This window comes from Lithobates pipiens, unplaced genomic scaffold (genome assembly GCF_037356315.1).
Source record: "Lithobates pipiens isolate NorthernLeopardFrog02 unplaced genomic scaffold, aLitPip1_a1.2 Scaffold_18, whole genome shotgun sequence".
In the NCBI taxonomy this organism is placed as follows: Eukaryota; Metazoa; Chordata; class Amphibia; order Anura; family Ranidae; genus Lithobates; species Lithobates pipiens.
This window is the reverse complement of record NW_027507758.1, coordinates 280,784,055-280,811,346: the sequence shown is the minus strand read 5'-3', so window position 1 is coordinate 280,811,346 and position 27,292 is coordinate 280,784,055. Positions and strand designations below refer to the sequence as shown.

The 27,292-nt window shown below is 41.5% G+C and overlaps 1 protein-coding gene across 1 annotated transcript in view; it reads right to left on the bottom strand.

Moving 5' to 3' along the window:
• The window catches only part of MCM9 (minichromosome maintenance 9 homologous recombination repair factor), a 148,241-nt gene that overhangs the window by 93,792 nt on the left and 27,157 nt on the right, over positions 1–27,292 (bottom strand). The window contains exons 4-7 of the mRNA XM_077487038.1: positions 21,008–21,089; positions 18,557–18,757; positions 16,756–16,881; positions 10,071–10,190 (exon numbers count right to left, since the gene is read on the bottom strand). Coding sequence (XP_077343164.1) covers positions 10,071–10,190; positions 16,756–16,881; positions 18,557–18,757; positions 21,008–21,089 — 529 coding nt within the window. The remainder of the gene's footprint in view (positions 1–10,070; positions 10,191–16,755; positions 16,882–18,556; positions 18,758–21,007; positions 21,090–27,292) is intronic.

Genomic DNA, 27,292 nt, shown 5'->3' with positions numbered 1-27,292 from the left:
AGAGGTAAGCTTCTCTCAGAGAAACAATGGATGTCACCTAAGGGCACTAGCAAAAAACTGAGGCTTGTTGGGAGTATGATGGATTTTATACTGGTGTTCCTGTAGGTTTTTTTTTCCAGTGCCCAAACACCTGAAGGTGGCTGCATGTAACCGTGGTCAAGACTAAAGTTAAGACTAAAGTCCTGTGTCCTGGAATGCCCAATTAAGAGTATGGAATCGTGAGCAATAAAGGATAGCAATGGTTAAACTCCTTTCTTGACCTTTCTTGACCAGGGATCATTGAAGTATAGATACCCAAGTCAAATTTAGCAGCTTCAGTATGAATAGATTTACTTGATGCTAATTTGCATACCCAAATAATATTTTTTTTTTTATATAGACTAACAAGTGCACAAAATATAATATTGTCATTGTATCCAACATCCTGTGCCACGGTACCTAAAAATCTCCATAGGCGACGATTTAATTTTTTACGGTTACCAGGTCAGAGTTAGAGGAGTTCCGTATGCGTTTTCTTTGCTGTGCGAGCTCGCAGCGATGGGGGCGTTTTAAAAAGATTGTTATTTAATTTATTTTCAAATTCATAAATTTTCTTTTAAAAAATATTTTTGATCGCTTTTATTGCTGTCACAAGGAATGTAAACATCCCTTGTGACAGGTACTCTTTATGGAGGGATCGGGGGTATAAAATACCTCCAATCTCTCCTTTAGACTTCAAAGCATTCAGATCGCTGTTTTCGGCGATTCTGAATACTGTATATTTTTTTTAAACCGGCGCCATTGGCAGCCGAGTAAACGGGAAGTGACGTCATGACGTTGCTTCCGTGTTTACATCAAGGAGACTGGAATGAAGCCGCTTACGGCTTCATTCCAGTCTGTTCATCGCCGCCAGAAGCAGCGGATTGTTGATCGGGGCTCCCGGTGGAACGGGAGCCCCGATAAGAGCGGCGGCGGGAGGGGGGGCGTCCCCTCCCGCTCCTCCGGTATAACAGCCAAGTGCCTTTTAGCCGCATCGGTTGTTATCCCTGGATAGCTGATCATCGGCTCTAAAAAAAAAAAACAGTACTGGGATGATGCCTGCAGCTGCGGGCATCATCCCGGTATAACCCCCGAAAGCCGAGTACGCACATCTGCATACACTCAGCAGCAAGGGGTTAAGGTAGAACTAAAAAAGGAAAAACTTTAGTTTTGGATAGATTGGAGAGGAATTAGAAATTAGAAATGCTTATCTGTTTTTATTGCGGTCTGTTCCACTTTTGGGATATTCATCCTCTATTTGTCCTGTTTACCATGATCACTGAAAGTAAAAGAAAATTCCACATTTTGGGTTGTCCCCAGAAAAATAATAGAGAGAAAATCTTCCAATGGGGACGCTAGTGCTAGTGACCAGGGGATACCCAAGGAATTCTCTTATTTTGTAGGAATCAACTCACTTCCTGTTTGGCGATAGGAAATTAAGGGATATTTATGAAATGGGACACAGATGGCGAACAAAAATCTGACAGAGGTTATAACCCTCCTTTGCTCTATCCAAAATTAAAAAAAAAATTAAAAAAAAAAATGATGTTTTGCCTAAGGCCCAGGACTTGATGTACCACAAAACAAAGATGCTTTCATTACTTATAAAATCCGTTTCTCTGAGTCCAATAAGGGACACAGAGTTTTACAACAACTGGAGTTATTCTGCCAACTACAGAAGGATTGGACTCTAAAAAATAAAATGTAGATCAGCCCTAGGGGCTATAACCCCCTCTTATTGCTACCATTCTCAATTTGTAACAAGCAGTACTAAGAGCAAGTGGTCATAAACTCAGCTGACTCTGGGAAAGGTATTTTACTGTAAATAAAGAAAATTCTCTATCATTCTTTTATGGACACTGGATTCTAAAACAGCCAGGACATTCAAACGTAGTCCATCAGAAGGGAAGGCAACAAAGGCTAACAGGCCCAGCAAGAACAGAGGGAAATTCACAGAGCCACCTGCAACACTTTGCGTTCAAAGCTGGCATCAGTAGACGATTAGATATCTGGTAAAACTTTTATAACATTAAAAAAAGGAACCAGGTGGAAGTGTTACTGACCTGGTTCCATGAAGTGCATACAGCCCTAGTGACTTGTGGTTTCACAGCGAGGGGTCTTATAGACCATAGACTTGCACAATAGTCTGTTAATCCATCTAGAAATAGTGGTGCTAGAAAGCAGAGTAGCTTTCCTATGATCCTACAACCTGGCAAATAGTGAGTCAGTCTTCCTAAACAAAGCTGTTGCCACAGGAAAGGCATGGACAGCTTATTAAAAAAAAAAAAAAAAAAAAAAAAAGTAAAATGGCAAAATCTTTCTGATAAATTGGCACTGGACACAATGAGGGCATGGCAATATCCTCATTGAGGTGAAAAGGGGACACCGCCTTATGCAGGGCTTTTTTTTTTTTTACAAAATCTTATTTTTGGAAAAAAGGACCAAGAAGGGCTTTTTACGGGACAAGAATTCCAGTTCAACTACCGATTTGGTCAAGGGGATTGAACAAGAAAAAACAGAAAAGTCCACGATTGGCTCAAAATGAGGTTTCTGAGGAACCGATAGAACCAAGTTCAAATGCCATGAAGGCAGAAGTGATTTCAGAGGGGGGAACCACAAGAGTTACTCCTTGGACAAAAGTCCTAATAGCCATCAATGAGCTTTGGAAGCAATAGTTAAGGCAGAGATGTGACCCCTTGGTAGTACTGAGGGCCAAAGCACTGGCCCACACCCAGGTACAGAAGAGAGAGAAGCTCCTTGGGAGAGTCCATTTACTCCTAGAATGAAAAGCCCAAACCTGAGACTGGAGTTTAAGTAGCATATCCGAAAGCAAACACTTGGGCCAGAGAAGTGGCCATAACCAACCCCTGACACTCCGGGTAACAATTTTTGAAGGTTCAGGATCCATCCGAGGTTCTGTAGATTTTTCAACATGATAAACATTTTGTTCTCCAGAGTCCATGACAACTTCTCCTGAAGAAGGAGTTACTCCAAGTACCAAACTAAAAGGTATGCTATACACCCACAGAAGGGTCAAAATCAGGGTTGCTCTGATGGAAAAAAAAACCTGATCAACGAGGTTCCATTCATAACTTCTGAACATATTCAGGGCGCTGAGGTTCAACTTGGGGAGAGCAACCCTTTTGGATTTTAGGATTGTGAATAGATTCAAGTAGAAATCTTGAAAACATTCCGAGAGAGGATTTTGAGTGATGCCCCCCTGAGACCAGCCAAATGTTATGAAAATACTGGAAGATTGCAAGTCAGGAAATGGGAAGGAGGAAGGGAACAACACTTTAGATTGTATTTCCCTGCACTGAAGTAACAAAAAAGTGGGACATCTAGGCGTCTACAAAATAAATGCCCCCACCCTGGCAAAAAGAGGAGAGGATGCAATTTTTATGTCAAGGAGGTCTTAACCATGGGTTTGGCTCCTTGGAATTAAAGTTTTTTTCTGGCTGTTGCCGAAGTGCCTTTTCGCACAAGCTGCCCTGAGGGTATTAAAGCCATGCCATAGAGAACAAAATTATGACATAGCCTTACAAGGCCAATCCTTACCCTTCCAATATTAGGTATAAGTGGGTATATAATATAATTGGGTACTCTTACCCCCAAGTAATGTTGTTCTTTTTAGAAAAAAAATATTTTAAGAGATCCTTTGTACATTGCAATAAGGATCTTAGGTACATTGTGAACATGATCCGCACGCATAAAGGTTACCAGTATCCGATTAGTACAGTCATCTATACAAAATCAGGTCTACAACTGATCTCTTGCTTTATTTTATTTATTTACGTAGGGAAAGGTAGCAGGGAACTGAATAGTGGGCTTCATCAGTTTCTAAGGGTGTAGCCAAAGTAATGTCATCTTCAGGTTGTGTTTTCCCGAGCTGAAATAATAATTCTTCTGAACTCTATTTTTTGGCCTGTTTGTGAGACCTATAGCATGCGAGTGTGTTATAAATTCACTCACTATATATTTTACCAGTGCTAAACCGAAGGGATTATAGATGGACCTCATATTTGGAAATACTGTAATAAAGTTATAATACAGGACATGCTCAGATCAATTAAGCACAATTAAAGAGTAATGTATGACATTCTAAACCAGTACCAAATCCAGTTGGGGTGTGATGCCAAGTCTCAAAGTAATGAATACGGTGAAATATGTTGTGCTCCAAACCATGAGCAGATTGTTTCCTTATCAGAGGGTCATCCAGGTACCTCAGGTCAGACACTCAAAATTAGGGCAAGACCTTTACGAATGCCCAGGGGGTCATAGACAGGCTGAACAGAAGGCCCATGAATAGAAAAGGACGGTCCTCCTCCACAAACCTTTAAAACTTCTGGTGAGGAGGAAAGATCAGGAACACCCCTGGATGGAGTGTGGATACCACCGTATGTAGAGATTCCATTCCAAGCTTCCATACCTGAAAAGACTTGTTGACTTTGTAAACTTTAGATCCAACATGGGAAGAAGATTGCCATTTGGCTTTGGAACCATAACGTTAAAAAAAAACAAAAAAAAAAACTGTCAAACATTCAACCTCTGGAACTGGGATGATCATTCCTCGAGATAGATAAAACAAGAGTCTGCAAAAGTAACAATCTTTTATACGAATTCATAGAAACATTTAAAAGCATAAAGTGTGGAGGGGGAAAAATTCATAATTTAAACCTGTAACCGTGAACTATACAAAAGACCCACTCGTCCGCTGCCTCCCCCTGCCATACTTCTGCAAAAGCCTGCAAACTCCTCTCCACCTAAACAAGTGGGCACACCCCCTAATTGAAAGGGAGCCTTATGCCGCGTACACACGACAGGACTTAAAGTGGAGGGCCACCCTGAAAACAAAAAAAATATTAAAAATTACAAAAAAATATTAAAAAAAAAAAAAAATGAAAAAAATATTTTTTTTTTACTTACCAGAAATGCCTGTTGCTAGGCACTTTCTAATCTTCCTCTTCCTCCTCCGCGGAGATCTTCTGTCTTCGTCGCGGCGTCTTCTGGGTAATGAGTCGCGCTGTGTTCTGGGAACTGTGTGTTCCAGAACACAGCGCGTCCCATTCAGAAAGCGCTGCGGGACTCGCGCATGCGCAGTAGCTGCGGGACTCGCGCATGCGCAGTAGGAAACGGGCAGTGAAGCCGTAAGACTCCACTGCCTGTTTCCCTTACAAGGAATGGCAGCACCGGGACCCGAGAGCCGAGGGACGGGTCGGCCTCGGGCGGCCGACATCGCGGGCACCCTGGACAGGTGAGTGTGTTGATTAAGTCAGCAGCTGCAGTGTTTGCAGCTGCTGACTTTTTTTTTTTTTTTGTATAACCGGCCCTCCTCTTTAAGTCCGGCAGACTTTCGACAGAGTTCTGACGGAGTTCTGACGGAGTTCTGACGGAGTTCTGACGGAGTTCTGACGGAGTTCTGACGGAGTTCTGACGGAGTTCTGACGGAGTTCTGACGGAGTTCTGACGGAGTTCTGACGGAGTTCTGACGGAGTTCTGACGGAGTTCTGACGGACTTTCCGAATTAACAGACTTGGCCACACACAATCACACCAAAGTCCGACGGATTCGAATGTGATGACGTACGACCGGACTAGAATAAGGAAGTTCATAGCCAGGAGCCAATAGCTGCCCTCGCATCGGTTTTTGTCCGTCGGACTAGCATACACACGAGCGGATTTCTCGGTAGGAACTAGGTCCGGTGGAGTTCTGGCAGAAAAATTTGAAACATGTTCCATTTCTAAAGTCTGTCAGACTTTTTCAAATCAAAAGTCCGCTGCAGCCCACACACGATCGAATAGTCTGCCGGAATCATTCCGTCAGACTTTTGATGTTGAAAAGTCTGGTCGTGTGTGCGCGGCATTAGAGTCCAATTTTGCTGGCTTGGAGGACCAGGACTTCTTACGGAATGGGTGCTGGGACTAAGGCTTTGCTCTGGGGTAGAAGCCTGAGAATGGCAAAAACTGCCTCATGGAAGGAGTAAAAGTTGATGCAGCAGCCCATTCACCCACCCCCCCTCCCTTTGAGTTGCATGTTTACTCCTCTGCCAAAGAAGTAAAACTCTTACCACCTGACATTTTCTGGATACTGTACTTATTCAAATATGGCCCAAACGTTCTCCATGAAAAGGAAAATTAGCCAACAGCAGGGTAATGCTACAGACCAACGTTTTATTCAAAGAATCCTGCATATGAGTATAGACCAGCGATTCTCAACTCCGGTCCTCAGGACCCACCAACAGGCCAGAATTTCAGTATTACCATGGGGAGATGCAGACTAGTAAACTGCAATTATTGAGCAGCAAATGATATCACCTGTGATGTATTTCAGTGATCTTGAAAACCTGGCCTGTTAGTGGATCCTGAGGACAGGAGTTGAGAACCACTGGTATATACAAAAGTTCTAAACATGAAATCTGCTGAATGTAATCCTTAAAAAGGCATTCACAACAAAACAAGGGGTGGAATTACTAAAGGAAAATAGACTATGCAATCTGCAAGCACTGATGCTCCAGAGCTTAGTAAATGAGAGGAAGCTCTGCTAATTCCATCACCCAATCATGTACAATCAAAAAATGCAGGTTTTTTTTTGTTCCTTGCATGGGACTTGGACTTGTAAAGAGAAGCATCATCTCATTTACAAAGCCCTGGAGCAACTTCACTTGCAAAGAGAACAGCCTATTTGGCCTTTAGTAAATTCACCCCAATGAGCCTGACATAATCTGGTAAACCCTCACCTAAATCAGCCTCACTGCCTGTGGAGTCTAACCCCCTGGACAGATGACTTATTCAAACCTTAAGGATCTGGCAGACTGACAGCTGCAACCACAGGCTGTTTCATGGTATAAACCACTCTTCAGGGGCGAATATGTCAGCATGTCTAAAAACGACCAATAAATCCAATAAGAAATCTCAGAGATAATGTAAAACTGTTAGAGCTGCACAATTTTGGCCAAAATGAGAATCACAATTGTTTTGCTTACAATAAAAAGATCACGATTCTCGCAACAAAATGTTTTTTAAATTGCATTTGAAAGACCGCTGCGCAAATTTGGTGCGACGTAAAAAATATTGCAACAACCACCATTTTATTCTCTAGGGTCTCAAAAAAATATATAATTTATATATATATATATATATATATATATATATATATATATAGCCTGGGGGTTGTTAATAATTTTCTAGCAAAAAGAAATAAAAAATGACTTAAAACCAACAAATGTCAGAAAAAGGTTTAGTATTTAAGTGGTTAAACTTTCCTCATTTACACATAAAGTCTATTCCTTTGACAAATTGTTACAATGTTTATACTTGGTTCCACTGCTAAAGAATGTTGTGATTCTTGGCAGACTGCCCGGTTGATGGCTGTGGCTTCAGAAGTGCAGAGAGAATTATTTGCATAGCAAGAATCACAAAACACTTGTCAAGATCGCAACGGGGAAAAAAATTACGATAAGGATTCTTGACAATCGTGCAGCTCTAAAATATGTATAATAACAAGGAAAGGAAATATTCAATCCTACAAAACTTACATGGCGCTAATAAGCAAGCCATACGGTATGGTCCAACCAGGGACCAGTGGGATAGCCTGTCCTGTCCCAGGAGCTGAGGTAAGAGACCGCAGGAAAAGCATGCACGCAAAAAATATTACACAAAGTGGAAACCTCCATAGGTACTGAGTGATGGCGCATTACCCATCAGTCTGTAAAAAATAAAAAAAAATTTAAAAAAAGTATAAATAGTGAGAAACTCACATATGAAATAATACTAGTAAAAAGTGGACGTGAGCACCTTGCACCATAGGAGATTGTGGAGGTATATATAAGGTGTAAAGATGTGAAAGCAAGTCAGATAACGTGGAGGGAGAGAGGGCTAGATAGGGAACAGAAATACAAGAGTGTGCAGGGTAATACAAAAGTCCCCATGCTCGATACCCATAAGGGCAGAGATGTGATCAGAAAAGTATGCTGGATAAGTGCACAAACCACCAAAGCATAGCCAGCAAAGATTACTTTATGTTAATGTGTAGATGAATGTTGATAGTATCCACCACATGATATGCAGTATGCATGAATTAGCAGATTAGAGACTGTGACAGTAAGGTATACTTATGTGCGCGCATGCCCAATGCACGCAGGGCCCGACCAGCGTCACATTTGCGTGACAATAGATGGGGGCACAAGTGGCGCCAAATTACCTCCCCACGTGAGTCAGCCAAGATGGACTAGACGCCCACTTGACAGTGCCAGAGGATGATGTCACACGTGAGTGTCAAGGCGTGATGCTGATGTGCAATGATCGACCTGCCCGATTGCCCAGGTCCCATCTCCAATGGGAGTGCAGGGAGGTGAGAGGGACAGGGAGCCCAGTGCACATCGCAGCTCCCGGAAACAGACAGAGGGCCCAGGTGCAGCTAGGGCATAACAACCACTAAGAGAAATAAAGGGCAAATGCTGTAACACCAAACAGAGCTATACAAACAGATGTATGGCCCATCACACCTACAGGACTTCATAGGTGGCAGATGCATGAGGGTCATGGCATCTGTATGTCGTATGCCTCCATCCGTTATATATGCATGAAAGAAAAAAATTGGCATGTAAGACTTTTATGGTGATAAGAAATTGCTGCATCTACTAAGGGCATAATGCAACTTCATAGTGAATTCCTCCTCCATAGGGTATAGCTGAGCGAATCTCTTTGGTGGAGCAAACGACTTATCAGAGTGCATTTAATCTGCATACACCACCTTCTTAAGATGAGAGTGTAAAAGGAATGACTGGGGATCTTGTGCTGGCCGCCTTGATCCTAGGGGTGGAACCTTCAGAGATGAAGACTCAGAAAGTGACAACTTCAGATCAGTGCACACCATCTCAGCGAGCAAGCTCACAAAGTCCTTTTCTGGGTCCGAGTTAAAACTTGACCCTGAAGTTCGTTGAGAGCAGAATACTCAGAAAAGGAGGCTTCTACTTATTCATCCTCAGAGCCACCATCATCTGACGCTTCCTCTTCATCTACCTATTCCTCCTCCAACCAGAAGGAGAAATACAATGCCTCAGTTTCCCATCATCTTGACCAATAGTGGCAAGTATATCAGAGAGCTGCCACTGTATCCTGCTAAAGCCAAAGACAAATTCAACTTCATTACATAGGCAGGTGTCCCAGAGGTAGCTAAAATACCTGATAAGGTCAGGGGTTCAAAACCACTTGAGACCCCCCAAGCCCTGCCGGTGGAAGTTCCACCAGGAGAGCTAAGTTTAGTGTTTCTGACCCGTGTTCCCCCGTGTTCCCAGCTCTCTGACGTTTTTAAGACAGATGACCTGCTGATATCAACAATGGGACTTGTGCTAATAGCAGTCCCAATCTGGGCACTGTGCAAAAAAACAAAAAAAATGCTGGTCGCCCTAGGAGACAACCCGGCTTATACCTATGCCAGCAATACAGCCACTGCCACGAAGCCCTGCCTATCTGACATCATTTTTGAGGTTGGGGAACCAGTCTTTACCCATTATAGCAAGCAATGCCTCATACAGTAGGACCCTCAGGGAGTTGATCCCCCCCCCTTGCTGAGGTGCTCTGGACCTCTATAGCACCCTGCTGGAAACATCTTGTCAGTTATAGCACAGGGTTCTGTATACGCAGAGTCCTCAGTTGCATTACAGACAGTCCCCATGTCTTGTCCTCTTCCCCCTGATGTGGGGTCCAGGTACCATTCTTCTGAGCTACATACAGATCTAAGAACAGATCTGGATAACACATCTCCTGATCCCTGCTGGAACAGTTGAGAATCTGGTAAACATGTAAAAAGCCGCAAAGCAGTGACCATCGCCTTCAGATAAAAAAACAAAAACAAAAACGGAGGCACTTCCTATGTGGGAGGGGTTATATAGGAGGAGATGGGATAAAACCATGAGTGCACATGGGAGGCCAGAGTTCTACTTTAAAAACATTGATCTTTGATTAGTTGTACTTGGCAGCGCTTGTAGAAATTTGATTCAGTTTATATCCTGTAAAGTCTATCCTTAATGCGAACAAAGGAGCCACACTTACCTGCACTGGTTGATCCTATGCCTGCTGTCAGAACTGATCTAGGTGTTATCTTCACTGCATATTTCAAAAACTGAGATTTACCCGTGCCAGGATCTCCAACTAACAAAAGATGGGATTCCCCTAAAAAAAAAAAAATTACAGTGTTAAAAAAATAAAAATAAATTAAAAAAAACCCCCAACAAAAACAAACTGCTCCTACTTCCCTTTTAACTATACTGTAGAAGAAAGATACTTACATACATATATCTATTCTCAGTGCGCTCTACTCCGGTCATGTGAGCTCCCTAGCAGCTGGTTCAGGGGAGAGGAGAAAGCACTGAAAACGGATGAAATGCCTAGGCAGTCATGTCACCTATAGGCTTACCATAGGGCATCTATTGTTGGCTGTCTCTTCACTCCCCTAAAGCTGGCCGCCAATCACATGACCGGACCAGAGAGTCCTAAGAATAGTTAAGTAGAAGCATCTTCCTTCTACAAGGTAGGATTTGAGGCGGGGAGCATTTTAAGCTTAGTTAGTTGTAGGCTGGACTTTCACTTTACGCTGGCCATAGAACAGCTTTTGCATGATTTCACAAAAATTTTACTAAATGTATGAAGAGCAGACAAATATACACAAGCAAACTGGCCCAAGGGGGTGAACTGCACTCAGGACTGATTAAAATTGACAGTGTGAGTGAACCCTAAAAGGAATGCATGTTCTTTATAAAGATTGCATTTCTTTAAAGTGATGTGAATGTAACCAACTTAAAGAGGAGTTCCAGTCTTCTGTGAAAAAAATAAAAGCAGCCACATAAACTGTAGCTGTTGACTTTTAAAAACAGCCCAGCCACTCACCTGTCCCACGATCCAGCAGTGTGCTCACCCCAGCTGGTTTTACCTGTCTGTCTTCTTTCCTCTGCACCTTCACTATGGGCACCCGGCTGCGACAGCTTGCGGCTTCACAGCTGGGTTGCCCACTGCACATGCGCGATTAGTGCTGTGCACTGTGAATGGTGGATGCAGTCTTCTGGGACCTGTCAGTGTCCCAGAAGCCTGCAGGGAGGGCGGACAACTTCCATTTCTGACCGCATAGACTGAAGTGGGAGCGGTTATCTGTCAAAATCGGATACCCAACCACCCCCACCCCCACCCCCCTCCTCAAAAAGGGCAAATTAAAAAAATTATATACTTGAAAAAATTTGTTTAAAAAAAAAATAAATAAAAAAAACTCCTCTTTGAAAACTTTTTTATGTACACTTTTTATGTTGTGTGCGTATTTGCATACAGACATGTTCATTACATATACATGTTGTGCTTACTGTTGGTCTATGCAAGCCAGTCTGCTAATGTTGGTGAAAAAAAGCAAACTCTGAGGTTTATGTACTGTAATTGATTTCATACAATAAAGGAGAAAAATAATTATTGGGACTTTATATGAGGCAAGGACTACTTGAGTTCATATGTTTCCATCACTGTTACTTATGAAAAAGGGGGATAGGGAGAATGATTTTATATCAGCATTAGCTCTGCAGTGATGCTAAATGAAATGCTCAATACAGGAACAGTCACTACAGGGGGAATCTACAAGTCTACATATTAAATACAAACATGAAAATAATACAAGTCAGCCATGTGCAAATTACTTTCTGAAAAAGATACAACAAATGAATTTCTGTAGATTGTACTACAATTTTTGTCCAGTTGTCCAACTTTTTCAAAATAGGCAATTTAACTTGTACACTTTAGTCAAACATGATCATTGGACACTAAAAAGCAAACCAGCCAAAATAATCTAACTCATCCCCCTACCCTGTTCAAACCACCACTTCTGGTGCGTAAAAATACCAGTAATTCAGGGATGGTGAAGTGGCACTTTGAGGTTGATTTACTAAAGGCAAATGGACTGTGCAGTTGCACTCTGCAAGAGCAGTTGCTGCAGAGCTTAGTAAATGAACATAAGCTCTGCTGACTTCTATCATCCAATCATGCGCAAGCAAAAATGTTTTTTTTTTCTTGCATGTGACTAGGTATTCTTTGCAAAGTGAAGCTTTACGTCATTTACTAAGCTCTGGAGCAACTGCACAATCTATTTGCTTTTAGTACCCCTTTGGGTACTTGCACAAGTTCCAGAATGTCAATTGGAAGACAAGATTCTTCCGATATCCAAGTCCTCTGCACCAACAAGAAGCTCAGGACTGTTCTCCAGCCCAACAGGCTGACCTCCGTCATATGGATTTTCCAGGCGACAAAAGAAATTACATACAGAAGGAAATTGCACTAACAATAACAAGTTGGGGACTCATATTGGTTCTAGTAATGACTGTTTATTTTTAGGATTTTTGGAGAAAGAGGTAGCAGAGAAACTGTCTCGGTGAAAGCTTAAAGCAATGGGCCCTGAGGTAATCATCCCAGAGTTCTTAGAGAACTTCGAGGTATAGTTGTTGGACCAATAACGTATCTTTTTAAATCAATCTCTTCTAACAGGAGAAGTTCCCCATTGTACCTATCCACAAGAAGGGAAACAAGGTAGAAGCTGGCAATTACAGGCCAGTGGATTTAACATCAGTTGTAGTCAAGTTAATGGAATCGCTCCTTAAAAAAAAAAAAAAAAGGATCATTGATCACTTAGAAATATACAACTTGCTGGACCCAAAGCAGCATTGCTTTACTGAGGGCAGATCATGTCAGACTAATACAAATATTTTGGACCAGGGTGGTGCTGTAGACATCTTGATTTCTGCAAGGCAGTTTATACAGTTCCACATAATGATCTAATACAAAAGTTGTACTTAACCCTTGGGTAGTTCAATGGATATGCAGTTGGCTAAAGGATAGATACCACAAGGCTCTGTACTAGGTCCTGTTCCTTTTTAATCTATATGGCAAAACACATAGACAATCTGTAAAGCTATCCATGGATCTTAGCAAGTGACAGAGCTCTGAATTATTTAAAGGAATTTTGTGTTGCTTAAAATGTGCTCTTGCCTCTTATGGAAATTATGTTTTTAAACAAATTATGCTGGTTGTTTTTAATGTGAAATAGAATACAATTTTGTAATTTTTTTTTTTTATGAATGTCTATAAGTGGTTCTCATCGGCATAAAGTCCCTGTTTTGTTCCAAAAGACTTTCTGCATAGACACATTTTGGGGTGAGGCTGATGTTTACCAGATTAACTATGTAAATATATGGCATATGATATAACTAAGGTTTGTTGGGCAAGGTATGCATTTTTGCTGATAATACAAAGGTGTGCAATGGGGTTGATATCCTTAAATGTAAATGTAAAATAATGCACCTGGGGAAATATAATCCCTTGAGAGAGTACAACATTGGGGATACATTTTTTGCCAGCACTACAGCGGAAAAAAGATTTAGGAGTACTTATTTCCGATGATTGAAAGCAGGCAGTGGGAAAAGTGAATAGAATTCTAGGATGCATCATTAGTTGGCTCACCAGTAGGAAGAAGAAGGTTCTGATTCCCCTATATAGATCTTTGATGAGGCCTCATTTGGAATACTGTGTCCAGTTCTGGAGACCTCACTTACAGAAAGATATTGATAAGATAGAACAAGTCCAAAGACAGGCAACAGAATTGGTGAAAGGTGGGGGATAATAAATATCAAGAGTGATTTCAGGAACTTAATATATCTACAGTCTGGAGGAAAGAAGGAGACCTGATTAAAACCTTTAAATATATCAAGGGGGTGACTAAAAGGTTAAGTGGGCTGTTTTTTCAATATGAAACCAAAACACAGGGACATGACATCAAACTAACTAGAGAAAAGTTCAAAACGAATCTTCAAAAGTATTTAACTGAAAGGGTAGTTGATGCTTGCACTAAACTTACAGCAGAGGTGGCGACACAGTCAATTTTAAATTACTTCAAACATGCTTGGGACAAACATAGGTTAAAAAAAAAAAAAAAAAACACACACATACAAAAAACAAAAATAATAAGGGAAATCTTGATGGACTACTCCGTCTTTTTCTGTCATCACTTTTCTATGTTTCTATTCCTGACTCCAGAGCAGGATTCCTGAGCCACCAACCTTTTATTCGGTTACAGACGATTTGGTCTGTCCCAAGATTGGACTGACTTGTCTCACTAAGGCTAGGTTCACATTGCTGCGATGCGGGAACGCCGCGAATCCGCGGCGTTTTCCCGCATCGCATACCTCCCGCCGGCAGTTCACACTGCCCTATGCGGACGGCTGGGGGTGTCAATGTTATGTTAATGACACCCCCAGATCCGTCGGCATATCGCAGTGCGATCTGCCGACTCGCACAGGAATCGGATCGCATGGTGTGAACCCCCATGCGATCCGATTCCGTTGCGGACCCAAAAAAGGGTCCCGTGCGAGTTTGCTGCGGGACCGCTGCGAGTTCAGCCATACTATCTGTATGGCTGAACTCGCAGCGCTACGGAGATCGGATGTGATTTGCTGTGCGAATCACATCCGGTTCTCCCCCCGCAGCAGTGTGAACCCAGCCTAAAACAGAATGTTGTGTTGTGCTCTGGAGTGGAACTGGGCAAATTGGACTGCCTTGAAGAGGGCTACCATTAGTTGCAGGACTCTAAAAAAACAGGGTCACTTCTGGACTAAAGAGTAAGTCTGGGAGCAGGAAGTTGGAAGTTTTTCCAGAGGAGAAAAACTCAGGCTTCAGCTGTGTCAAGAATTTGACAGATATTTCAAACAGTGCTTTCTGTATTCAGGATCCAGCCAAACCTCTGCAAAGTCTGTCTGGTTTCAGGTCTACGTTGTCCGCCAGAAACCTTGTTGACTGCTCCCTCAGCAGGAGTTCATCTAGATATTCCACAATGGGGATGCCCTGCTAGTGCAGTAGGGCTAGCACAATGAGCCAGGATTTTGATAAATACTCTAGGTGCAGAAGACAGGTTTGAAAACAATCTGGAAGTGCAGAGGACCCACAGAAACATGGAGAAATTGCTGATGTGCTCGAAAAATGGGGACATGCAGTTAGCCTTCCTGATGGAGCGAGGCTATTACAGACCTCGTGGATTCTATGCAAGATGGGGTAGATGCTGTTTTTTTTATGTGGGACCTGTAAACAGGTTTAACTGCTTGCCGCCAGCCGGCCGTCATGACGGCCAAGCGGTGCGGCTCTCGTTCTGGGCGGGCATCAGATGACCTCCGTCCATTTAAACAGGGCATGTGCGCTGCTCTGTACCTTCGGTGGCGGCGTGTCACGGAAACACCGTTCGCCACCGAGGGGTGGGTGAACAGCCATTGGGCATGGCTGTTTACCACGTGGACAATCACAGATGGTACCACCCCACTTTGCACAGCGCATGCATGCGATCGCGCTGCGCGTGCACCTGTGGCAGCATGTTCCCGGGAACACTGCTCGTCACCGACTCTGGTAAACAGCCACTGGCCAGCGGCTGTTTACCACATGATCAACCAATCACTAAATGTAAACACAGAGTGGTAACAAGATGTTACCGGGATCTCCTCCTCACACACCCATCGTGTGTAAGAGCTGCTAAAGCGGAGTTCCAGGCTTTTTTTGTTAATTAAAAGTCAGCAGTTACAAAAACTTAGCTGCTGACTTAACAGACAGGCACTTACCTTTACCACCGTTCAGCGATGTAGCCGCATGGAGCCCCACTCCTCTCCTCCTCCTCTCCTCAGTGCCTCAATTTAAACTGTGGGCACCCAGCCGTGACAGCTTGCGGCTTCACGGCCGGGCGCGCACTGTACTCTCCCAGTGGACAGGCAATCTTCTGGGACCTGTCACATGTCCCAGAAGATTGCAGAGAGGGAGGGGCCACCTAGGCAGCCCATAGGTGGAAGCAGGAAGAGGGACAGGAAGTCCCACTCAAAGCTAAGCACCCACTCCCCACCCAAAAAAAATTCCTTTCCAAATGTGACATGTAAGGGGACAAGTGCTTAAAGCGGAAGTTCCACTTTTGGGTGGAACTCCACTTTAAGAATACTCAGCAGGAGATTTTACTTTCTTAGCCATTGACAGCCTTTTTTCTTTACCTTTTCCCCAATTCTGCTAGCAACATACTTCCTGTCCTAGGGTTACAACACCCGCTAACTGTAATGATCTCTGGAGGACATCTCCCCCTGTCTTAACATATGGGGAGAGGTTCTGTAGTCCACAGAAAGGCTGAAAATGTTTGGGATTTCCCTAAAGTAGAGGCAGGAGATGTTGTCAGCTCACCACAGGTCCTTGATGGATTTCTAGCAAGAGCAACAGATATTTGTGCGCCTATAGAACAGATACTGAATAACAAAACACTTTCAAAAAATATTTATCATACCAAAAAGGGAAAAAAGTGTTTGCTAGGGTCTATATACACTTTAGTTATAAACACCTAAATACTTTGGACTTTTGTAGAATGCTCAGCACCTCTACTCCTAAGCATCTCTCTAGCCACATTTACCAGCAATTTTGAGCTTTCATTCTGAAATCCAAGACTTGGTTTTATACACAGGAGCATTTTTTTTGAGAAAGGTTTCAGCACTGGTAATTTTTTTTACATTTTGTTTTCTCTGTGTATAAAGCAGCACTGGGTGTTCCAGCATCTCAAGCAGCTGAATTTTAGGATCATATTCTTGCAGTAAAAAAACATGGGGTAGACTGGTGCACTACAACAATGCCTAGATGAAAAGTGTAAGTACTAAGCACATAGGCCATGCCCTCATACCCATTGTTTTAAAGAAATACAAACCTCTCACTCTGGTCCCAGCTGAATCAATCCTTTGAACACCACCAGCGAGCACCATGCCCACTGCCAGCTTTACCACAAACATGCCAAAAATCTGAGGGCATAGACTGGCTAGGATCTCATTCCTACCTGTTAAAATATTAAATATTTGTTGTCCATTAACAATTCAAGTAAAAGTATTAGGAAACATTAAAAGGAATTTCAAATAAGCAATATTTTTAAAATGCACAGAAAGCTATTTTGTAGACAAAAAACGATATTTAAGCAAAAAAACTGTCTTTTATTTGGTCTGAGATGTTTCTTAAACAGTTGCTATACATCTGATCTACAAAAGGAAAGCCATATATGCTGTAGACAAAACGACCATCTTCATTTATTGATAAAAGCAAACTTTAGATTCCCACTGGTATCCACTCCACCTCTGATGAAGCCCTCTTGGGGGTGAAATGCGGGGAAATGAAAGTGGTTTACGTTAAGGATAACGGCTCTCATCAATAAATTTGCATGAATGCTAACTTTACGGTATGTGTGCATTGCCTTTTGCCGGCTGCGTTTGTAGACAGTGAAACTGAGAAAACCTCTTGTCAGTATGCACCCAGCTGACTGCTGCAACTGGAGCACCAGAAATATAACTACAGTGGAACCTCAGATTTTGAGTAATGCGGTTAACGAGCATTTCGCAATACGAGCAATTCTTTTTTTAAATCCTGACTAGGTTTGTGAGTGTTGTCTCACAAAACAAGCCGGATTCAAGCCTCTTCGGTGTGCAGTACCGCATTTGGCCGGGGGTACAGGGGCGCTGGTGACACTCGGAACAGTTCGGAGCCGCTCAGAAATACTCAGTTCCCGTGTGTTTCCGAGTATTTCTGAGTCTCTCCCGCGCCCCCCCACCTCTGGCCACATGCGGTATTTGCATGTAATAGAAGTCAATGTGGAACAAATCATCTTGGTTTCCGCTGACTTCTATAGGGAAACTCGCTTTGATATGCGAGTGCTTGGATTACAAGCATTCTCCTCAAATGGATTATGCTCATAATCCAAGGTTCCACTGTAACGTTCAACAATTTCCTTACATTCTATGCCAACAGTTCATTGTAAAAACTTTAAAAAACGACAGCAGCTTGGTGTATGTTTACATGTTGGTGCTGCCGCAGATGTAATCCTTAATTGGCGCCAGCAAAAAGGGCTAAAAGGACCTCACACTGAAAATTATATTTTAATTGGGATCGTACAGATCATGTGGCAAAAATAATACATGTTAAAGGGCAGTAAACCGGAAAAGTGGTAAAGCCTAAGTAACAGTGTACCAGCTAGCAAGTCATTTTCAGTAGGAAGGGAATAATGGCAGACTGTTCACCTAATGATAAATAAAATAAAAAATAATTCATCAAGAATATGAAAATTCCCTTTACTGGAGGAATTCAGCTGCATGCTATCAGATTTGGGTTTATGCAAGGTCTTCCAACAACCAGGAGGTGGATGTGCAGAACACAGGTGGATCAGTCCTGTCACTTCATCTGAGTGGTGGTTCTAATATAAGGAGACAAAGCCATGCTCTTCTGCTAAGATAACCACATCCTTGCCCAAAATTAAGCATGATAACTTATCCTAGGAAACAGTTTAGCCGTAGGGAGCCAATACACACAGATACAATACTGGTGATCGGTCCTTAGACCTTAATTACTTTTGAGCACTGATTCTATACTAGGCTGTTTTAAAGTACAGATTATAGTTGCAATTGAACAAGGCAATTTTATAAAAACGCCCTTTTTTCTATACTGGAAATAGATTTTTTAAAACATACCTGCTAAAGGATTATACTTAAATCTTTCCCAGAATTCTTCAAATTCTTTTCGAACTTCCTCATTTATGATCACTCCGCTAGGTTGCTCATTATTCACAGCAATGTAGTTGGCCTTTAATACAATCTCCAGGTCACATCGAGCGTCTACAAAAAGAGGCTTCCACCTCTGCATAACTACACCATATACTGTAACATCATCACCTAAAAAAAAAAAAAAAAAAAGACAGCAAATTGAGATATGCTGGTTTAGTCATTTTGACAAACACACTATAAAATAAAAACACTGGATGAAACTTTACTAAACAGATTAACTAGACAAGACAATAACAAATTAAAATGGTTGCATATCGATTTGTTTAGTGAATCTGCATGCTCTAGAGAACTCTAGAGGAAAGTAGTAATAAGAAAGAAACCATTTTACACTGAAAAAAAACCCCAAAACATTTGTTCAGAAGTCAAAATAACCTAAAGCAGAATCATTTTTGATGCTATGCAAACTTTTTAGAAGTGGAACCCATCGGGTCAGTACACCTAAAACTGGTATTCCAGTACTAGTTAGACAAGACACCAGTGAGCTGAATCACTCATTGGCTTCTTTCATTGGTCAAGGACATCAGTGGCAAGGATTCCAGAGTCCATGGCTCTGCCTACTGTCCCGTTTCATTCTTTCTGTTGAAGCAGGTTGTCATTCATACAAGGACCTAGTGGGGACACAGTCTTTATGAGATACAACAAAAAAAACAAATTGGCTGACGGCTTGAAATTCCAGTCAGCTACTAGAAACAAATTCCTGTCTTTGAGTGGACTGCACCTACAATTAGCAAACACATGTGGCTGAAAAAACATTTGACAGTTTCTCTTTACTGGACTTATATGAAAGTTTTAACTCCCCAAATGTAAAATCTCCCACTCACACCTTATTCAGGTCATCAGTTTTCAGTAGCACCTATATTTGTGAGCAACCATTGTCAAGGATGAAGCATACAAAGAACCAAAATATCCGATGAGCACTTTGAGAATTCATTGCTACTACATCCAGCGACTTAGATATTAATGCGTTAATTTATAAAAAACAGTGTCAAATATCGCACTGGTTTTATGTTGCCATCTTCTACAATTAAAAATATTACAAAAAAATAAAATAGTTTTACTACTCTCATAGGTACATTACTTTTTCTGCTCATGAGCTATTATTTTTGTGCAGCCAAAGACAATTCCTCTTCTTCCAAAGTGGCCCAGGAAGGTCAAACAGGTTGGACACCCCTGCGCTGGGGTTTATTACACCATTTTAAACTAGAAGAAAACTACATTTTCACTGCAACCGGCTTCATAGCTTTCATGGTACTTAGTCTTCCAATTAGATTTACCACTGTGAAAAACATTTCTCTTTACTTTCAATATGTTTTTATTATTTATATGTTTATATTATTTGTTATATTCTTCAAATACAAGTATCATAACAGTGTCACAGCATCATAAATTCTAAAGACACACATATAGATAGGGCATATTGCCATTTCCATGCAATACAAGGATTATAAAGCATACAAGTACTCCGTTTGAAGACCCAGGTGTAAGGACCCAGCGCTGAATGCATGCCATTTAGCTGTGAGAGAATAAAGCCAGTATCATGACCCGAAGAGTATTTGACAGCAAAATAAATGAGAAAGAAGATTGGGACTTTTTTTTTAATCCAACAAAATTTTAATAAATTTGCAGAAATGTATTACAAACATAGTCCTCATTGCAATATGGTTCAACTCCATACATCATAATCCCTATGTTAACCAACAGAAGTACAACTTAATTTTCACATTATCCCCTTTATTGTTTCTTAGCCCATTGTTCACCCTGCATTTATTCCTAGCAATCTATCAGCCACTAGTTTCACCGAGGCGAGTCCCGGCACATCCAGCCATGGTGCCCATAGTTTCTCAAATTTTTGCTCACTTTCCCTGTACTGGTATATCAGCTTTTCCATTCTCAATACTGTACTAATATTGTCAATCCATTCTTTTATGGTTGGGGGGGTGCTATGTATTTTTATGCATCCTCCTTGTCAAACATGTTTTTCCAACTACATATATAGTTTATTCCAAAACACTCTGGATTAGGGGCATTGCCACTATATACGAGAATTCATTCCTTGATGGTTACAACCCCAGAAGCAGAGAAAAGAGGAGCTTGTTCAATTCATATCACTGCAAAGTACCTGCAGGTAAGTTTTGCTAACTTTTATCAACAAACTCAACTAAAGCTTAATTTTTAATCTATTCTTTATCTTTCTATTATTATTTTTTTTAATGCCAGAGGAAGTATGCATTCATTTTAAGGACTTTGTTTTCTGCATTGTCATTGTAATATTATGTTTTATTTGCCAGAGTGTGAATTGTGCTTAAGAAATAAAAGTTCTGTATGTAATTTCTAATTGAGGACAAAGTGTTATCTTACCAGACTTGCAGCTGTCCACAAGGTCATCTTCCAAAACCACAACCATAGATCGAGGGATACTGCCTACTGACAACCTCTGAACCTATATTAGTAAATAGTATAAAAACAAATTTCATGTATCAGCTTTTATTAATATAGTACCATTATATTCAATAGTTTTACAGTACTGTACCCAATATACTGTATATTGCAAGGCATAATACTAAACAGAAAGCAGACTTTTGTAAATACTTACAATTTAATAAAACACTCACTTTATATATTTATTTTTTTCACAATCAAAAGATTTTTACTTTATAAGCAGTTACAGCGATTTTTTTTTCTTTTTGGGATAAAGGATTCATGAATAAAAGGCAGAACATGTTAATCACACCTTCCAGTGTTAAGTAGTTTGTCTCATCCATGTAACCTGATACATTCTATTGGAGAGTTTGTGCTGTGAAAAACAACATCCTTGCCGGCTGACTTACCAGATGAAGATATAAGAAAAAAAAAAGTAAGTCTAAAAAAAGGAAACTAATTCAGCTACCACTGCTCAGAATTAGTAAGCTGCAACATAAAAAAAAATAAAAAAATGTAGCTTTTGGGTTTAATACACTTTAAATATGCTCCCAACAACACCTATTTTGATTAACCTATGCAAGAAAGATCTGTATGGTTACCCATTTTCAGGCCACTCTTGTCACGTGATTAGCTCCCTTATACCAGCCAGCAGTGGCTGCAGGAGAGAAGAGGGGGTGCCAATAACAGATGGCCCATAGTAATCCAATGGGTGATGTCATGGCTCCCAGGCATTGCCAGCTGTTTTACCGCTCTCTCCTCTCCCCTGCTGCTGGCTGACACAGAACAGATCACGTGACTGACCGAAGCGGCACAAAAAAAAGATTAGGTCAGAATAGGTGTTAGAAGGGGGGGAAGAGAGCATTTTTTAAGATTAGGTATATCCCAGAATTCTACTTTAAAAAAAACTGAGTATTCCCTTTTCTACCCAAGAACAGATATGTTTTTTAAAGGCTAGACGGGTGTCAAGAGAAAGCTATGTGATTATATTATTTTCATATGCCCCACAGCTTTTACAATTAACTTTAAAATACAATTTTAAAGCTGAACTCTAGAATAAGAAAATATTAAATACAAGACAAATATGTTTATTCTTACTTAAAATTATGATTTATACCGCAGATGTTTTTCCAAATTAGTCATAGGCTTCCCTATGCATGCATATTTTTTGCTATATCAAGAAAAACATATTCATTTAGTCAATCTATTGCTGGTTAGTAAGGAAAATAGGAACTTTCCAGCATATTTATACGAGTTTGTGGGCCCCAAGAATAGCCAATTTACATCATGATCCATATCCTCCTCTTCCAGGATACCAAGAACACAAACCACTAGGATTTCGAGAAAAGTATGGAAGGTGGATTCTAACTGAAAAGCAACTGACTGTCAGTACTATTCTATTTTTGGACAATAACAAAACATATGTATCAGGTCAACATGGTCCATTCCACAGTGGGGGCAGACCCTTTTTAAATTTACTTAAGAGGGGCTAAGGAAGTTCTTCGAAGTATATAAAGCTGGGACAGTCTGTCGGTGACGTTAAGGGAAACTAAGAGCCCACTCCGGAAACAAAATGCAGCCCCCCTCCAAAATCCATACCAGCCATGTAGCCCAGGAAGGGGGGGCGAGGATGTGCCCACCCCCCCCCCCCCCGAACCATACCAGGTCACATGCTGTCAACACGGGGAGGGCCCTGGTTGATGCCGATGAGGACAAGGGCTTTTTCCCCACAACCCAGATCCCAGCAACCCCCATGTGAATGAGCAAGGGGTAGAAAGTATCTTTACTTTTGACAATCCCTTTATTTAAAATAAATAAAAATGTCCCCTGATGTGCATCCATCGTTAATTACAATGAACATCGCCTGCACGGGGAAAAAAGAAGAAAAAAAAATAAAAATGATTTTTATAACAGCTTACCTGTAAAATCCTTTTCTTGGAGTACATCACTGGATACAGAGCCACAGTAATTACTGTCTGGGTTATATGGCACCTTTAGGTGATGGACTATTGCACACCCTAAACAGGAAGTTCAATTCCTCATATAACCCCTCCCCTTACCGGGAGTACCTCAGTTTTGTAGCAAAGCAATACACGTGTAACCAGAAAGAGGGGAGGGACCTCTGTGTCCCATGATGTACTCCGAGAAAAGGATTTTACAAGTAAGCAGTTATAAAAATCCTATTTTCTTTATCGTACATCATGGGACACAGGGCCACAGTAATTACTGTCTGGGATGTCCCAGAGCAATGCCACCTGAGCGGAGGGGACAACAAAAGTAGGGTGCAATCAGACCTGGGGACCTATACTGCAGTCTGCAGCACACTGCGCCCAAAGGCAACATTCTCATGCCTTCTTACATCCACCCGATAGAATCTGGTGAATGTATGTACCAAGTTGCGGCCATACAGATTTGAGCCATGGAGGCTTGGTGATGCACTGCCCACGAAGCACTAACAGCCCTGGTGGAGTGCGCTTTGACCTGAAAAGGTGGAACCTTCTTCTTCAAGACATAAGCTTGAATTACCACCTGCCGAATCCATTTGGCAATAGTGGATGCTCCCTATCCTTTCCCAGGACCTTCCGGCAACACGAACAAAACAACTGTTTTCCGAATCTGAGCAGTCCCCTTCAAATAGATCTTGACAGCTCTCACTACATCCAAAGAGCGTAGTGACTTTTCTTCCTTAGAACAGGGTTCTGAAAAAAATTAAGGTAAAACAATATCCTGGTTTAGGTGAAAACCTGAAACCACCTTTGGCAGAAAGCTAGGATGAGGACGCAATACCACTCTATCCTTGTAAACGATTAAATATGGCTCTTTACAAGAAAGAGCCACCAGCTCTGATAACCTTCTTGCAGAAGAAATGGCTACCAGAAAAATTAGTTTCCTTGTCAAAAGGGACCAAAGGAACATTGTCATATCGGCTCAAAAGGCTGTTTCTGTAATGCCGAGAAAACTAAATTCAAATCCCAAGGTTTCAGGGGTAACCAGAGGATTAAGCCACGTTATCCCATGTATATAGCTTCAGATCAAATAATGCGAAGCCATCGGACATTGAAACAACACTGATAAGGCAGAGACCTGGCCCTTGATAGTACTCAAGGCCAGCTTAATTTTTAGCCCCATTTGCAGAAAGGCGAGAATTCTACCTATGACATGACATGCTTCCTAGGATGCCAACCCCTGGATTCAAACCAAGAAACATATGCCTTCCAGACTCTATAATAAAGGACTCCGGAAGCTGGCTCCGTTGCATTAATCAAGGTAGGCATCACTGAGCCTGAAAGCCCACAATTCCTTAGAATGTGGATTTCGATAGCCAAACCATAAAATTTAGCGTTTGTAAAGTAGGATGAGATAGCCGGTCTGGACGTGGTGCTAGGGTCCATGAGTTTCCTACCACCATCTTTACTATTTCTGCATACCAAGATCTTTTGGGCCACAAGAACTACCGGCTTCCTTTGATCCTGCGAAAAAAGTTAAGGTAGCAGCAGAATAGGAGAGAACGCATAAATCAGTGAGAACTGATCAAACGGAGTCACGAACGCATCTGTTCAGCATGCGGGTGGATCTCTTGACACAAAGTTTTCGACTTTGTTGTTGAACCTGGATACAAACAGATCTACATCCGGGATCACCAATCGTTGGCATATTGCCAGGAAGATGTCGGGACCATTCCCCGGGAACAACTTCTGGTGACTTAGGTAGTCTGCCGGCCAGTTCTCTAGCCCTGGAGTGAAGATTGTTGAAATGCACATGTTCTTCTGCCCAGGTTAGGATATGGTTTACCTCTGCCTGAGCTGTCTGACTTCTGGTGATTGATATAAGCCCCTGCTGTGGCATTGTCGGAGTGAACAGGAGACAGGAGAATTCTGAAACCTGAATGTCCATGCCTTTAGGGCTAGACGCGCTTCCCGAATCGCTAGAATGTTGATGGGCAAGGTCTTTTCAGTTCTGGACCATTTTCCTTGGACAGACGCTTCTTCCAGGACTGCTCCCCAACCTGAAAGGCTGGCATCTGTTACCACCTTCCAGATAACCGGTAAGAAGGATTTTCCCTTCTGCAGATTCTTGGATATCCTCCACCAACTGAGGCTCTGGCGCACTTTTGGCGACAAATGCATTGGAAAATCTAGTGCCTGAATCTTTTTGTTCCAGGCCAATAGGATACTGTTTTGCAGCAGTCTCGAATGAAACCGAGCATAGGGAACTGCTTCAAATGAAGTCACCATATTTCCCAATAACCTCATACAAAGGCGAATGGAAGGACCTTTATTTGCCCTGACCCCTTGAACCAGCTCCTTTATGGCGCTGATCTTTGTATTAGAGGTCGACCGATATGGGTTTTTCTCTGGCCGATGCCGATATTTAGAAATCATGGCGGCCGATAGCCGATATATGATGCCGATTTTTTTGGGCCGATATGTTAGGCCGATTTTATTTTAATTAATTTATTTATTTTTAATCCCCCTTGATCTAACACACCTTTCCCACTGGGGCGTTTTAAGGCGCTTTTGGGCTAAAAATAGCACCTGTAAAGTGCCTGTAAAATGGCTCCCTGCAGTCTGTGTGAAAGACAGAGTGCTTTCACACTGAGGAGATGCGCTGGCAGGATCTTAAAAAAAAAGTCCTGCAAGCAGCACGTTTGGAGTGGTGTATACTGCTCATCCACCACTCCTGCCCATTGATATGAATGGGCACCACTGCCGAAGCGCATGCAATGCGATTTGGCAGCGGTGCTTCATGGGCGCATTTAACCTCTTCCTTGGCCGCTAGCTGGGTTATATGTGCCCCACTAGCAGCCAAATAGCACCGCTAAAATGATGGTAAAGAGCCGCTAAAACTTGCGTTTTACCATCAACGCCTGCCCGCTCCAGTGTGAAAGCGGCCTTCATACGTGATACAGAAAATTTCTTACACTTAAACATTTATTAAACAAAACAAACCTCCAATCAGTTTACTTGTATGTATGATTTAGATAAAAAAAAAAAAAAAAAAAAAAATTATATATATAATTATATATATATATATATATATATATATATATATATATATATATATATATATATATATATATATATATATATATATATATATATATATATATATATAATAAAAACAGGTAGTCAAAACTTTTGGACAAAAAAAAAAATGGGCTAACTTTACTGTTTTTATTTTTATTTTTTAAATGGTGTATTTTTTTCCCAAAAAAATGCATTTGAAAGACCTCTGTGCAAATGCCGTGTGACATAAAATATTGCAACAACCGCTATTTTATTCCCTAGGATCTCTGCTAAAAAAATATATATCATTTTTGGGGGGGGTCTAAGTGATTTTCTGGCAGAAAATACAGGATTTTTACTTGTAAGCAACAAGTGTCAGAAAAGATTTAGTCTTTAAATGGTTAAACTGAGAACTTCTACACACTGAGATGACTTAATTCATTCAAGTGTAAACATTGTATCTTTCTGTTCTTTTCTTGGCAGTCTGCCCAGAGAGGAGGAAAGGGTTGCTATGACGACTCAGTCAACTTAGACTGACTTCTATACAGAAGTCATTTCAAAGTCGCTGTAGTTCTAAATCAGCTTTTTATCAGCACAAATCGGCCGATGCCGATTATTTAAAAAACGGCAAATATCGGCCGATATATCGGCCGGCCGATATATCGGTCGACCTCTACTTTGTATAGTGTAAAAACACCTTCTTTTGGGCTGCATCTATGACCAGATCCAAGTACTATAATCTTCTTACTGGCTTTAAAGAACATTTTTCTCGTTGATGACCCAACCTAGGTATTCCAGGTAGTCGATTGTGGTGACTACACTTTCATTCAAGCGGACTACCGACCGGTCTATAAAGAGCAGGTCATCCAGGTATGCCATTATTGGTATACCTTCAGTCCTTAATTTGGCCAGAGGAAGGGCCAGAAGTTTTGTAAACACCCGAGGTGCAGTAGCTAGGCTACAAACGGAAAATTACATTTTTCTACTACTTCAGGTGAGCGAGGAAAATGGGTACATGCAGGTATGCATCCTTGATGTCGATTGATGCCAGAAGCTCTCCCCCTTGTAGGATGGATCATACTGATTCCATTCAAAAAGAGCGAATCTTCAGGAACCGGTTTAGATCTTTGAGATCTAGAATGAGACTGGCATCCCCATTTAGTTTTGGTACCGCGAAAAGGTTTGAATAAAACCCTGACCCCTGGTCTTCCACATGTAC